The sequence below is a fragment of the Macaca nemestrina genome, chromosome 9, assembly GCF_043159975.1.
Source record: "Macaca nemestrina isolate mMacNem1 chromosome 9, mMacNem.hap1, whole genome shotgun sequence".
Classification (NCBI taxonomy): domain Eukaryota; kingdom Metazoa; phylum Chordata; class Mammalia; order Primates; family Cercopithecidae; genus Macaca; species Macaca nemestrina.
In genome coordinates, this window is record NC_092133.1 from 39782338 (window position 1) to 39794927 (window position 12590).

At 41.0% G+C, this 12590-nt stretch overlaps 1 protein-coding gene across 7 annotated transcripts in view; it reads right to left on the reverse strand.

The window, feature by feature from the left end:
• The window catches only part of LOC105480004 (phospholipase C epsilon 1), a 348142-nt gene that overhangs the window by 196432 nt on the left and 139120 nt on the right, over positions 1-12590 (reverse strand). For 6 of the 7 annotated variants that reach the window (XM_071069465.1, XM_071069466.1, XM_071069464.1 and 3 more), the window contains one exon: positions 4337-4625. In XM_071069465.1, coding sequence (XP_070925566.1) covers positions 4337-4625 — 289 coding nt within the window. Of the gene's footprint in view, positions 1-4336; positions 4626-4881; positions 5071-12590 lie in introns of those variants that run through there. The other variant, XM_071069469.1, reaches the window with a different exon arrangement.

Consider the following 12590-nt stretch of genomic DNA (forward strand, 5'->3'; position numbering starts at 1 on the left):
TACAGACACAAAAAACCCTCCAAAAAATCAATGAATCCAGGAGCTGGTTTATTGAAAAGATCAACAAAATTGATAGACCACTAGCAAGACTAATAAAGAAGAAAAGAAGAATCAAATAGATGCAATAAAAAATGATAAAGGGGATATCATCACCACCCCACAGAAATACAAACTACCATCAGAGAATACTATAAACACCTCTATGCAAATAAATTAGAAAATCTAGAAGAAATGGATAATTTCCTGGACACTTACACTCTCCCAAGACTAAACCAGGAAGAAGTTGAATCCCTGAATAGACCAATAGCAGGCTCTGAAATTGAGGCAATAATTAATAGCCTACCAATCATAAAAAAGTCCAGAACCAGATGGATTCACAGCCAAATTCTACCAGAAGTACAAGGAGGAGTTGGTACCATTCCTTCTGAAATTCCAATCAATAGAAAAAGAGGGAATTCTCCCTAACTCATTTTACGAGGCCAACATCATCCTGATACCAAAGCCTGACAGAGATACAACAAAAAAAGAGAATTTTAGACCAATATCCCTGATGAACATCGATGCAAAAATCCTCAATAAAATACTGGCAAAATGACTCCAGCAGCACATCAAAAAGCTTATCCACCATGATCAAGTGGGCTTCATCCCTGGGATGCAAGGCTGGTTCAACATATGCAAATCAATAAACGTAATCCAGCATATAAACAGAACCAAAGACAAAAACCACATGATTATCTCAATAGATGCAGAAAAGGCCTTCGACAAAACTCAACAGCCCTTCATGCTAAAAACGCTCAATAAATTCGGTATTGATGGAATGTATCTCAAAATAATAAGAGCTATTTATGACAAACCCACAGCCACTATCATACTGAATGGGCAAAAACTGGAAGCATTCCCTTTGAAAACTGGCACGAGACAGGGATGCCCTCTCTCACCACTCCTATTCAACATAGTGTTGGAAGTTCTGGCCAGGGCAATCAGGCAAGAGAAAGAAATAAAGGGTATTCAGTTAGGAAAAGAAGTCAAATTGTCCCTGTTTGCAGATGACATGATTGTATATTTAGAAAACCCCATTGTCTCAGCCCAAAATCTCCTTAAGCTGATAAGAAACTTCAGCAAAGTCTCAGGACACAAAATCAATGTGCAAAAATCACAAGCATTCTTATACACCAGTAACAGACACAAACAGAGAGCCAAATCTTGAATGAACTGCCATTCACAATAGCTTCAAAGAGAATAAAATACTTAGGAATCCAACTTACAAGAGATGTAAAGGACCTCTTCAAGGAGAACTACAAACCTCTGCTCAGTGAAATAAAAGAGGATACAAACAAATGGAAGAACATACCATGCTCATGGATACGAAGAATCAATATTGTGAAAATGGCCATACTGCCCAAGATAATTTATAGATTCAATGCCATCCCCATTAAGCTACCAATGACTTTCTTCACAGAATTGGAAAAAACTGCTTTAAAGTTCATATGGAACCAAAAAAGACCCCGCATTGCCAAGACAATCCTAAGCCAAAAGAACAAAGCTGGAGGCATCATGCTACCTGACTTCAAACTATATTACAAGGCTACAGTAACCAAAACAGCATGGTACTGGTCACAACAGAGATATAGACCAATGGAATAGAACAGAGCCCTCAGAAATAATACCACACATCTATAGCCATCTGATCTTTGACAAATCTGACAAAAACAAGAAATAGGGAAAGGATTCCCTATTTAATAAATGGTGCTGGGAAAATTGGCTAGCCATAAGTAGAAAGCTGAAACTGGATCCTTTCCTAACTCCTTATACGAAAATTAATTCAAGATGGATTAAAGACTTAAATGTTAGACCTAAAACCATAAAAACCCTAGAAGAAAACCTAGGTAATACCATTCAGGACATAGGCATGGGCAAGGACTTCATGTCTAAAACACCAAAAGCAATGGCAACAAAAGCCAAAATTGACAAATGGGATCTCATTAAACTAAAGAGCTTCTGCACAGCAAAAGAAACTACCATCAGAGTGAACAAGCAACCTACAGAATGGGAGAAAATTTTTGCAAACTACTCATCTGACAAAGGGCTAATATCCAGAACCTATAAAGAACTAACCAAATTTACAGGAAAAAAACAAACAACCCCATCAAAAAGTAGGCAAAGGATATCAACAGACACTTCTCAAAAGAAGACATTTATACAGCCAACAGACACATGAAAAAATGCTCATCATCACTGGCCATCAGAGAAATGCAAATCAAAACCACAATGAGATACCATCTCACACCAGTTAGAATGGCAATCATTAAAAAGTCAGGAAACAACAGGTGCTGGAGAGGATGTGGAGAAATAGGAACACTTTTCCACTGTTGGTGGGACTGTAAACTAGTTCAACCATTGTGGAAGACAGTGTGGCGATTCCTCAAGGATCTAGAACTAGAAATACCTTTTGACCCAGCCATCCCATTACTGGGGATATACCCAAAGGATTATAAGTCATGCTGCTATAAAGACACAAGCACACATATGTTTATTGCGACACTATTCACAATAGCAAAGACTTGGAATCAACCCAAATGTCCATCAGTGACAGACTGGATTAAGAAAATGTGGCACCTATACACCATGGAATACTATGCAGCCATAAAAAAGGATGAGTTCGTGTCCTTTGTAGGGTCATGGATGCAGCTGGAAACCATCATTCTCAGCAAACTATCGCAAGAACAGAAAACCAAGTACCGCATGTTCTCACTCATAGGTGGGTATTGAACAATGAGATCACTTGGACACAGGAAGGGGAACATCACACAGCAGGTCCTATTGTGGGGAGGAGGGGGGAGGGATAGCATTAGGAGATATACCTAATGTAAATGACGAGTTAATGGGTGTAGCACACCAACATGGCACATGTATACATATGTAAGAAACCTGCACGTTGTGCACATGTACCCTAGAACTTAAAGTATAATAATAATAATTTAAAAAAAGACTTTGAAAACCAAATGGGAGGGGTTGAGGAGTTTAATCAACACATGTTAATTAACTCATGGGATAAGGCCCTGGCATATAATCACAAGCATTAAAACAATGCCAATTCCACATGCCAATCTCAGCCCAACTTCCTGAGAGGAGTATGATGAAGAATGCAGGCTTGGCACTCTCTAGGAGCCACATCAGAGGGGAGAAACCTTGAATCCTGTGTGTAGGGAAAACAGCTTACCACCTAGAGACTATAAACTCCATGAGGGCAGGAATTATGTTTTGTTCCCTTTCCAGCACCTAACATCTAATAGGGGCTCAAAAAATGTGTTGAATGGCTGAAAAACATGAAGCCATTAGTTTCTTGGATTAGTGTTCCCACATCTTCTGTTATTCTTCATTCATTTATAACCAATCCCCTGAAGTTTGGGCGACTACAGAAAACAAACCAACTTGGCACCCAACATAGTACACAAGGAGGTTATGATATTCCTCTTAGGCCTGTCTAGGGGTGTGTATGGGGGTAGGAATGGAGAAGGCTGAGGATCAAGGAGGCAGGTCACTGGCCTGCTGGCTTTGGGTCTCAGGACTTGTCATGGAGGGACAATAGCTGCTGTCAGATTGAGTTCTAGCAACCCCCAGGCAATGGAATGCTGCTTTGCATGGTCCCTGTCTGGTTGGCAGCTTTCTGCCAGGGAAGGCTGCCAAGCAGCTTATGACAGCTGTGCCGTGTACAAGTTTCTGAGGTTCTTTGATGCACTGCCATTTCTGACCTGCCTGTCTGCTGCTCGTGGGAAGTAGCTGGGAAGTTCAAATGCCAAGGGATCCTACTTTCCATTGGTTTTCATTTTTCAGTGGGATGCCTGCCTATCTTGTCCTTTAAGATGGGAGTAGCTGGAAGATGGCCTTTGGCTCTTCTGGTCAATGGAGACCTATCAATTCTGTGTATGAAGGAGATCTATATCTCACTCTGCTCCCAACCACAGTGGGTTTTCAATATGACTGCTTGACCATATTTATTTCCTAGCATCTTATCATAGTAATTGACATTTGACATAAACTACCACTAGGAGAAACTACCTGCCTGAATCATTAAAAAAAAAAATTAAAGATAGCATTTTAACCATTTACTTCATTTGAAAAAAAGTTTCAAAATCTTAATGATTACTATTTGGAATGTTGATACCTTAGGGGATTTTAAGAAGGGAGCACCTTTTTATATTCTCTTAAAGAAGTGACTTTTACTTAAAGTCACTGAAAAGTGAACTCAATTTTCCATCAGGAATGCATAAATCTTAACTTAGATCCTTCTCTCTAGTCAAAGATAAAAAGTTAAAAGTGAAATTTCAGGCATTACCTTTCAGCATCATTCGTCCAGTGGATCCTCCAAAAGTACTGAGAAGGCCACTTCTTGCTCCCAAAGATGTGGTTGCTTCTAGGAGAGAACCGGTGATGTACTGCGATATTGAAGTCCTTTGGAGGGTGGCGCGATACTCATATACAGTGTCTCGGACACATTGCTTTAAGCATGGACCAACACTTATTCTTCCATGGGCTGTCTCGGAGGCTGGGAGCTTGGTGAAGAAATGGAGTAGAGATCCAACTGTATTTTCTGTTTCTTCTCCTCTTCTCACTGCATTGTAGATCTGTGAATAGCACAAAGTACAGGAAGTATTAATCTAGTTTCTTAGGAAAGCAAATTAACTTGTTGACAAAATGCCAAGATGACTTATTAAGAAAGAAGGCTCAGATGCTCCAAGTGCAAACACTCTGAGCACTGGGCTCATGCATTAACCTGAACATTCTACAGACACCATCTATTTGGAAAAGCTCTGTGTAGTTATCAAATAGGTCATTCAAACAACTCTGCTATCAAACAGAGAACTTACAAGTCATACCAACCAAAAATACATTCAGCTCAAATTTCTCCTCCTCAGCAGAGCAAAGCTCTTCTGCAGAGAGATGAGGGCAAACCTTTCCTTCTTGTTTTCCTGGACACTCCTGAATGACTGTCCCAGGTCTGTCTCCCTCCACGGAGTGTTTCAGCCTGACTTTTATGGGAAATCTTTTCTCCATGCTTAAACTGAAGTGAGGATGAGAGGGTTATGGGGAAAGAGAACTTCCCTATTTCCCCCTTGGGCATAATCCTTCAAACTGTCAGCTGAGATCAAAGTATTTGAATCATTTTTTCTCTTCCTCCTCCCCCACCTCCCATATCCAATGTTGACAGATCCTGCTCACTCTTTTTGCCCCATCTATGTCACTGTCACTATCCTGGTTTCTTCTCCCTTTATCACCTGAATTCACCAAGCATTTTCTCAACAAGATTGCACTGTTAGGACAGGTTCCTAACCATGCCTCCAATCTATTTCAATGCAGTCATTCAATGTGCATGTGTATAGACCCTGCTCTGTGCAAGGTACTGTGTCAGAAGATGTGGGGAGAGTGCAAGGGGCAGCACACACCTCCTGTGCTGCTGCAGGATTTCACAGTCTTCGATGAGGCCTGAAAATTATAAGGTTTGACGTTATTGAAGGGAGGACTTGGAATTTGTCAAGCATTCTGAGAAGCCAGAGACTTCTGGATAGTGTATAAACAAACAGGGGAGACACATAACATGCAGTGAGGTAATCCAGTTCTCTGATGGGGGAATAAGGTTGTATACATTGTGCTGTCTCTATCGTGTCACCTTGAGCACCTTGCCTTGGCTGACTTGTCATTCATTCATCAAACCAACAAATAGTTACTGCTTATATACCAGAAACTGTGACAGGGCTGGATAAATAAAATAGTTCCTCTCCTCAGAGTCCACAGTCTAGTAAAGGAGACACAAAGAAAAGCCACGAGCTTAGAGTAGGGTGGAAATGAAGGTCACCTCCTTCGGTGACATTGACGAATGGCCAGGGAGTAGAAGACTCTCACTGCCCTGCGGGCCATGCATGTGCCCCCATAATGTTGCAACCTCCAAATCTCACTCAAGAGGGCCTCTCTTGAGCTGTGCTAGGTCCTTGTGATACCCCAGAATGCACTGAGTTCTATGATATTCAAACTGTGTAGACCCTAACTAGATTTTGTCTGTCTTCCTCTGACTAGTGGTATATATTTGCCACTTGAAGGCACAGTGTGATTCTTACCTTTAATTCTCTGTCATTAAATTTCTAGTGGCCAGCATGGCCATGGAGATGGTGTGCTGGGACAGAAAGAGCCCAGGTTTGGGGTCAGGTACATGAGGTTGTACACCTGACTCTACCTTCACCAGATAGCGAGCTGGTCGTAAGTGTGAACAAGATGAGTTGAATGTTTCAAGACATCTCCCTCCTCTGTAAAATGGGGATAATAACACTCTTCTTAGGGAGCCTGTGAGATTCACCAAAATAAAGATGTAATATACTCAGCCTAGTGTCTAGAAATGATGGTTTTTACTGTTGAGCAAGTCTATAAAAGAGAATACACTCTTTTACCCTCAGTGAATAATAGGTGGTTGTATAACTATAGACCACAATCTATGAAATGCAATGTGATTGGAGTTATGCCCTTGCTCTTCTGTGTTTCTGGGCAATATTATGCTAATCTTATTTGGGTGTACTGTGAGGACAAGTGCGGGTAGAGAGCTGCAGATCTCAAGACGCAGTTTTATTCTCTTGGCTCCAAATCATACAGGCTGTCTCCAACACAGTAAGTCCCATGCAAGTCCTTCAAAAGTAACTGCTCCAGTTGTGTAAGGAAAAGAACTGACTGGCAGCTTGATGGCTAAGGAAGGCTTAATAGGGAAAGCAGGGTTTCACTTGTGCCTTGGAAAGCAGGCATGTCTCTAACCGGAGCAGCTGGGGAGACAACTCACCATGCAAGCAATAAGGACAGCCAGTGGAGTAGAGTGTTTAGAGCAGGGAGTGAGCGTAGGAAACAACTGGGGAATGAGAAAGGCCAGGGAACAACTGGGGAATGAGAAAGGTCAGTTGGCCTGATAAACGAGACCTGGATTGTTAAAGCAAAGAGCTTTCACCCATCAGAGGAGGGCACCCCTTGATGTTTTTTGTTTGTTTGTTTGTTTTTTGTTTTTGTTTTTTGTTTTTTTTTTTTTTGCTGGTTTGTTTTCTTTTTTTTTTTTTTTGAGACTGAGTCTCGCTCTGTCGCCCAGGCTGGAGTGCTGTGGCCAGATCTCAGCTCACTGCAAGCTCCGCCTCCCGGGTTCACGCCATTCTCCTGCCTCAGCCTCCCGAGTAGCTGGGACCACAGGCGCCCGCCACCTCGCCCGGCTAGTTTTTTTTTTTTTGTATTTTTTTTTTAGTAGAGACGAGGTTTCACCGTGTTAGCCAGGATGGTCTCGATCTCCTGACCTTGTGATCCGCCCGTCTCGGCCTCCCAAAGTGCTGGGATTACAGGCTTGAGCCACCGCGCCCGGCCTGCTGGTTTGTTTTCAGCAAAGGAATGATGCTAAAACGGTTTTGTCTTAAAAAGATTACTAAGCTGGCAATTCCTAGTTCCTGATAGGTTGGCCTACTTTCTTTACTTGCCAAGCTGCTTTGCTGGCTCATTGTGCATTCGCTCACTACCATGTGCATTCCAGTCTCCACATCAGGCCTCCATAGATTCCCAATGACTCATTCAGTCTCTTATCCAGCTTTTCCAAGGTGCTTTCCTCAAAGCATTCTATATACAAGGGATTGTATGACCTAAGGACTCCTTAATCATGAAAGTTAAAAAAATCTCAGTAAATCTCTTCTCCTTTTGGAGATTTACATTGCATAATAGAATATTAAAGACAATTAGAAGGGTCAGAGTAAAGAAATTATTTTCATTTGCTTAACTGAGTATTTCCCATGTTATTTGATCATTTTTTAAAAGAACACAGCCTGTAGATGTAGTGCTGTGCCAAATAATTAATTTGCTTTAATCTAATAGCCTTTTCTTATTCCCATTTCTTTGACCTCTGCAGAATCTCTGAAATAGGCAATCATCCATCTTTCTCAAAGTCTTTCATCTCTTGTCATCTCACTGTTCCATCTCTGCCTTATTCTGTGTCTCCTCTTCCACCTCGGGCCTTTAGGACAGTTATAATGCAATAGAAAGGTGCCAACAAGTGCCTAATGTAGGGAAGTCACAAATCAATTGACCATGGGCCAGATTCAGGCAACAGACCTGTTTCATCTGACGTACACTGTTTACATTCAGAAAAGTTTTACATATACATCTGAAGTTCCAGCATCTCCTGAATAATGAAACAATCTGGTAACACTGAGCATTCCTACATGGTATCAAATGGCTAGATGGGGCATGAGTTCTTTACTGGATGCCAGTGTCCACCATTCTTTAGTGATCACACCTGGCCAATATCTGGTCACCATTAGTATATGTGTGTATATGTGTTTGTTACCCTGTCTTAATAAAATACAGATATGGATGTAGATATTTACAACAAACATGTACTGAGCTCCTCCAGTGTGTCCTCTGTGTGCTCTTGCCTGTGCTAGTTGCTGAGGATAGAGAGAAAGCCATAGTCTCTGATATCAAAAGGTATTGTAAATCACCTCCGAGAAACTATTAATAAACATATATAAATGCTATGTATATATTAAGTAATATTTCAACATTGTTTTCAGCCACATGTTTCCAAGCCCCCAAACTTGTCTGAAGAAATAAAAGATTGGCCGGGCGCAGTGGCTCAAGCCTGTAATCCCAGCACTTTGGGAGGCCGAGACGGGCGGATCACGAGGTCAGGAGATCGAGACCATCCTGGCCAACACGGTGAAACCCCGTCTCTACTAAAAAAAAATACAAAAAACTAGCCGGGCGAGGTGGTGGGCATCTGTAGTCCCAGCTACTTGGGAGGCTGAGGCAGGAGAATGGCGTGAACCCGGGGGGCGGAGCTTGCAGTGAGCTGAGATCCGGCCACTGCACTCCAGCCTGGGCGACAGAGCGAGACTCCATCTCAAAAAAAAAAAAAAAAAAAAAAAAAAAAGAAATAAAAGATGAAGTGCTCTACGAATGAAGCTCTGAACTGCCGTTACCATTGCCAATACCCTCACCACAAAGAACCAGGAAGAGGTCAAAAGTTACTACCAAGATCTGGAATAACGCATCCCAGTCACACCAATCCTGGATGAGAAAAACTCAAGGTGCTTTGTTGGAAAAATGCTGAAGTGTCGACAAAGTGGTGGTAGATATGGCAATGTTCAGGGAACCTGTCAAAATCAAGTTATTGACCAGGCACAGTGGCTCACACCTGTAATCTTAGCACATTGGGAGGACGAGTTGGGTGGATCACGAGGTCAGAAGATCAAGACCAGCCTGACCAACATGATGAAACCCCGTCTCTACTAAAAATACAAAAATTAGCTGGGTGTGGTGGCATGTGCCTGTAATCCCAGTTACTCGGGAGGCCGAGGCATGAGAATCGCTTGAACCCAGGAGGCGAAGGTTGCAGTGAGCCGAGATTGCACCACTGCACTCCAGCCTGGCGACAGAGTGAGACTCAATCTCAAAAAAAAAAAAAAAAAAAAAAAAAAAAATCAAGGTATCATCTCTTCCTAGATCACTCACTTATAAAAAAGAAGAAATCATGGAAAAGCCCACACATAGCGTATGAAGAAGAGACAGTAGAGAACAGTCATTACAAGTATGGCTCTGGAGCATTGGTTTGAATTCCAGCGCCCATGCTTCCCAGCTGTGTGACCTTGGGTAAGTTGCTTTGCCATTCTGTGCCTCAGTTTCCTTTTCTCCAATATAGGATATAATAGTATCTGCTTCATAAGGTTGTGGCTAGAATTACAAGCTTTGATAAATGTAGCATGATTAGAACAGCATCTGACACTTAGTAAATGCTCAACAAATACTGGTTTATATGATGACAGTGAGGATGAGGAGGATTGTGGCAGGCTACAAAAATGGCCACGAATTATTTCCTTCACTGACACTGGGCTGGAACTGTGATTTCCTTAACTAATGGAAATTTAGCAAATATGATGCAAGCAGTCTTGAAAAATACCTGTACATTGGAGCTTGCTCTCTCTTGTTGCTTTTGGGCACTCTGCAACAACTGCCATGTGAAGAAGCCTGAACTAGATTGCGGGAGGATGAAAGACCATGGCCCAGTCACCCCTGTCACCTTGGCTGATAACTTGCCAACAGCCAGACACATAGTGAAATCATCCTAGATCTTAGATCATCCACTTACCAGTCCAACTGCTGCCAAAGATGCATGAGAAAGCCCAGCAGAGATCAGTAGATCCAGACTAGAACTACCCAACCAATTTACAGAATCGTGGACTAAATAAATGATTGTTGTGAAAAGTCAGTAGGTTTTGGGAGTGCTTTGCCACACAGCAGAAGTTAACTGACACAATGATGATGTGTTTGGAACCATAATAAGAATTTTAATTACATAACAATTGAATCCACACACTAATCTATAAAGTTGATTCATTTTGTAGATGGGAAAGTAAGCCTAGAGAAGTAGAGAAATACAGTCAGCCTTACACACCTAGTAAGAGGCTATGCCAGGATAGAAACCCAGATTTCTCTAACTCTGTGGTCCAGCTTTATCCATTGCACTATCCATTGTCACACTCAAAGCCCAACAGTGGGATAAAGATCACACTGTTAGGGGTGATCTTGGCAAGAGGTTTAGGTGATGTTTACAATGCTGTTGTTATTGTTTTTATTCATGATAATTCCTTTCGTGGTCACTCTCAATTACTTTTGAAAATAGTCAAGTTAAGTCTAATGAATAACCAAATATGCTTCCTTTATGTGGAGATTTATAGTTTTAAATTATACAGTCACAAATGAGAGAAACTCAAGGTTAATATGGTGATGGAAAGTGCTGAAAACTAGACAGACTAGTGCCCTACACAGGCCAATATCTTTTTTGAAACAAAATCCAACACATCACAACATGGCATCCACACTTGCTAGACAGCTATGTGAGCATTCATTTATTCAACAAGTGATTTATATTTACTGAGCACATACATTGTGCTAAGTCCAACTGCTGGGGTTCTACCAGTGAGCAAGATGAGCTTCATTTTCATGGGAAAGGCAGACAATAAACAAGTAGACCAAATAAATTAGTAAAAAATTGTAGGCTATTATATACTGTCAAGATATATTTCTACAGGACTTGCTGAAGTCATTGGGAGGAAAGGAAAGGAGTCAAAATTTTTATATTTGGTCATTGCCAAGTTTTTAGAGATTTAGGCTTTATATAGAGAGCTATATAGATCATTGTTGCAAACTGTTAATGGATCCTTTCCATGGGATTATGCTCCTCCCATTATGGTAGGTGCTGTGGCCTGGAGTGGTTTGGGCAAAATGATTTGACATGATAAAGTGACTTAGAGAAAAGCAAGCAATGCTTAGATAACACTTGCATAAACACTTAAAAAGGCATTTGCAGTTCCTCGTGACTCATGAAAGAGGGATGCCATGTAGAAGCCAGTACTGGGATGTGGAGTTCAGTTCCAAAACAAAAGAAAACAAGCATACTGAGGCTGAAGAGAGTCGGGGTAATTCAGATGGAGACAAAGGCAAAGACTTGCATGCACTAAAAGGCGTGAAGCAACCAGACACACCACATCCACAGCACTCACCCAGAAGGAAAGCTCCTTGGAATAGCCAGAGCTTTTTCTTGACTTGACTTCTACTAAAGTCAAAAAGGGTATTGTCAAGGGGAGTCATTTTGTACTTGCTCTGTTTCAGAAGCTATCTTTTTGAGATCACTTATGAAAAATCATGAGGTTCTAAGATCTGATGGCATATCTTCTGAAATCTTTCAACAGGAAGAAAGTGTGTTACTTAGAGGTCCATTGACTCAATAATAATAATAATAATAATTACATCATTTGTTGAATGCTTAAAATGAACTAGGCCCTGAGTAGTGGGACATGATTTCAATTAAACCACAGAAGAGCTCTATGAAGAGGTTCTACTGTTATCAGCATTTAAAAATAAGGCACTAATGTGCACACAGCTAGGACTTAACATCAAGACTCTCCATCTCTAAGCCAGTGCTGTTAACTACCAAACCAAACAGAGAATCCTAATACAGATGTCAAAGGAAGCACTTTCAAGAGAGGGGTAATTGTAGTCACAATCCCTCCATCACTTTTTGTTTGTTTGTTGTCTGTTCCTTCCACTAGAATTTCAGCTTCATGAGATTTTCTTTTTTCACTGCTGTATCTGCAGGGTCTAGAACAGTGTTTGGCATTATAAGTTCTCAACGAACAGTTCTTGAGTGAATAAATGAATTTCTCAATTCTATGTCTTCACCAAAAACTTGGCTAGAATTCTCTGGTTTTTTGGCCCTGAATATATTGGATTCATTTGAACGACAGGCGAATTGCATTGTCACCTGTACTTGCTGAAAACTAGATAACATAAATCATACAAAATGGCATAAAATCTTTACAAAGTATTCAGAATAGCTGTAGCCAAATGAGGATTTAATTTCGACTAACCAAACTTGGCCATTTCTGAGAAATTCACCAATAGTTTAACAATATTCCATTATCATTTGCTGATTGGCTTAGAGTCAAAGGACTTAATCTGATCTATTCTCCCTACTAATTTTTCATGAAATTGATCATTTGAAAGGATCATGGGGTTTAAAAGAA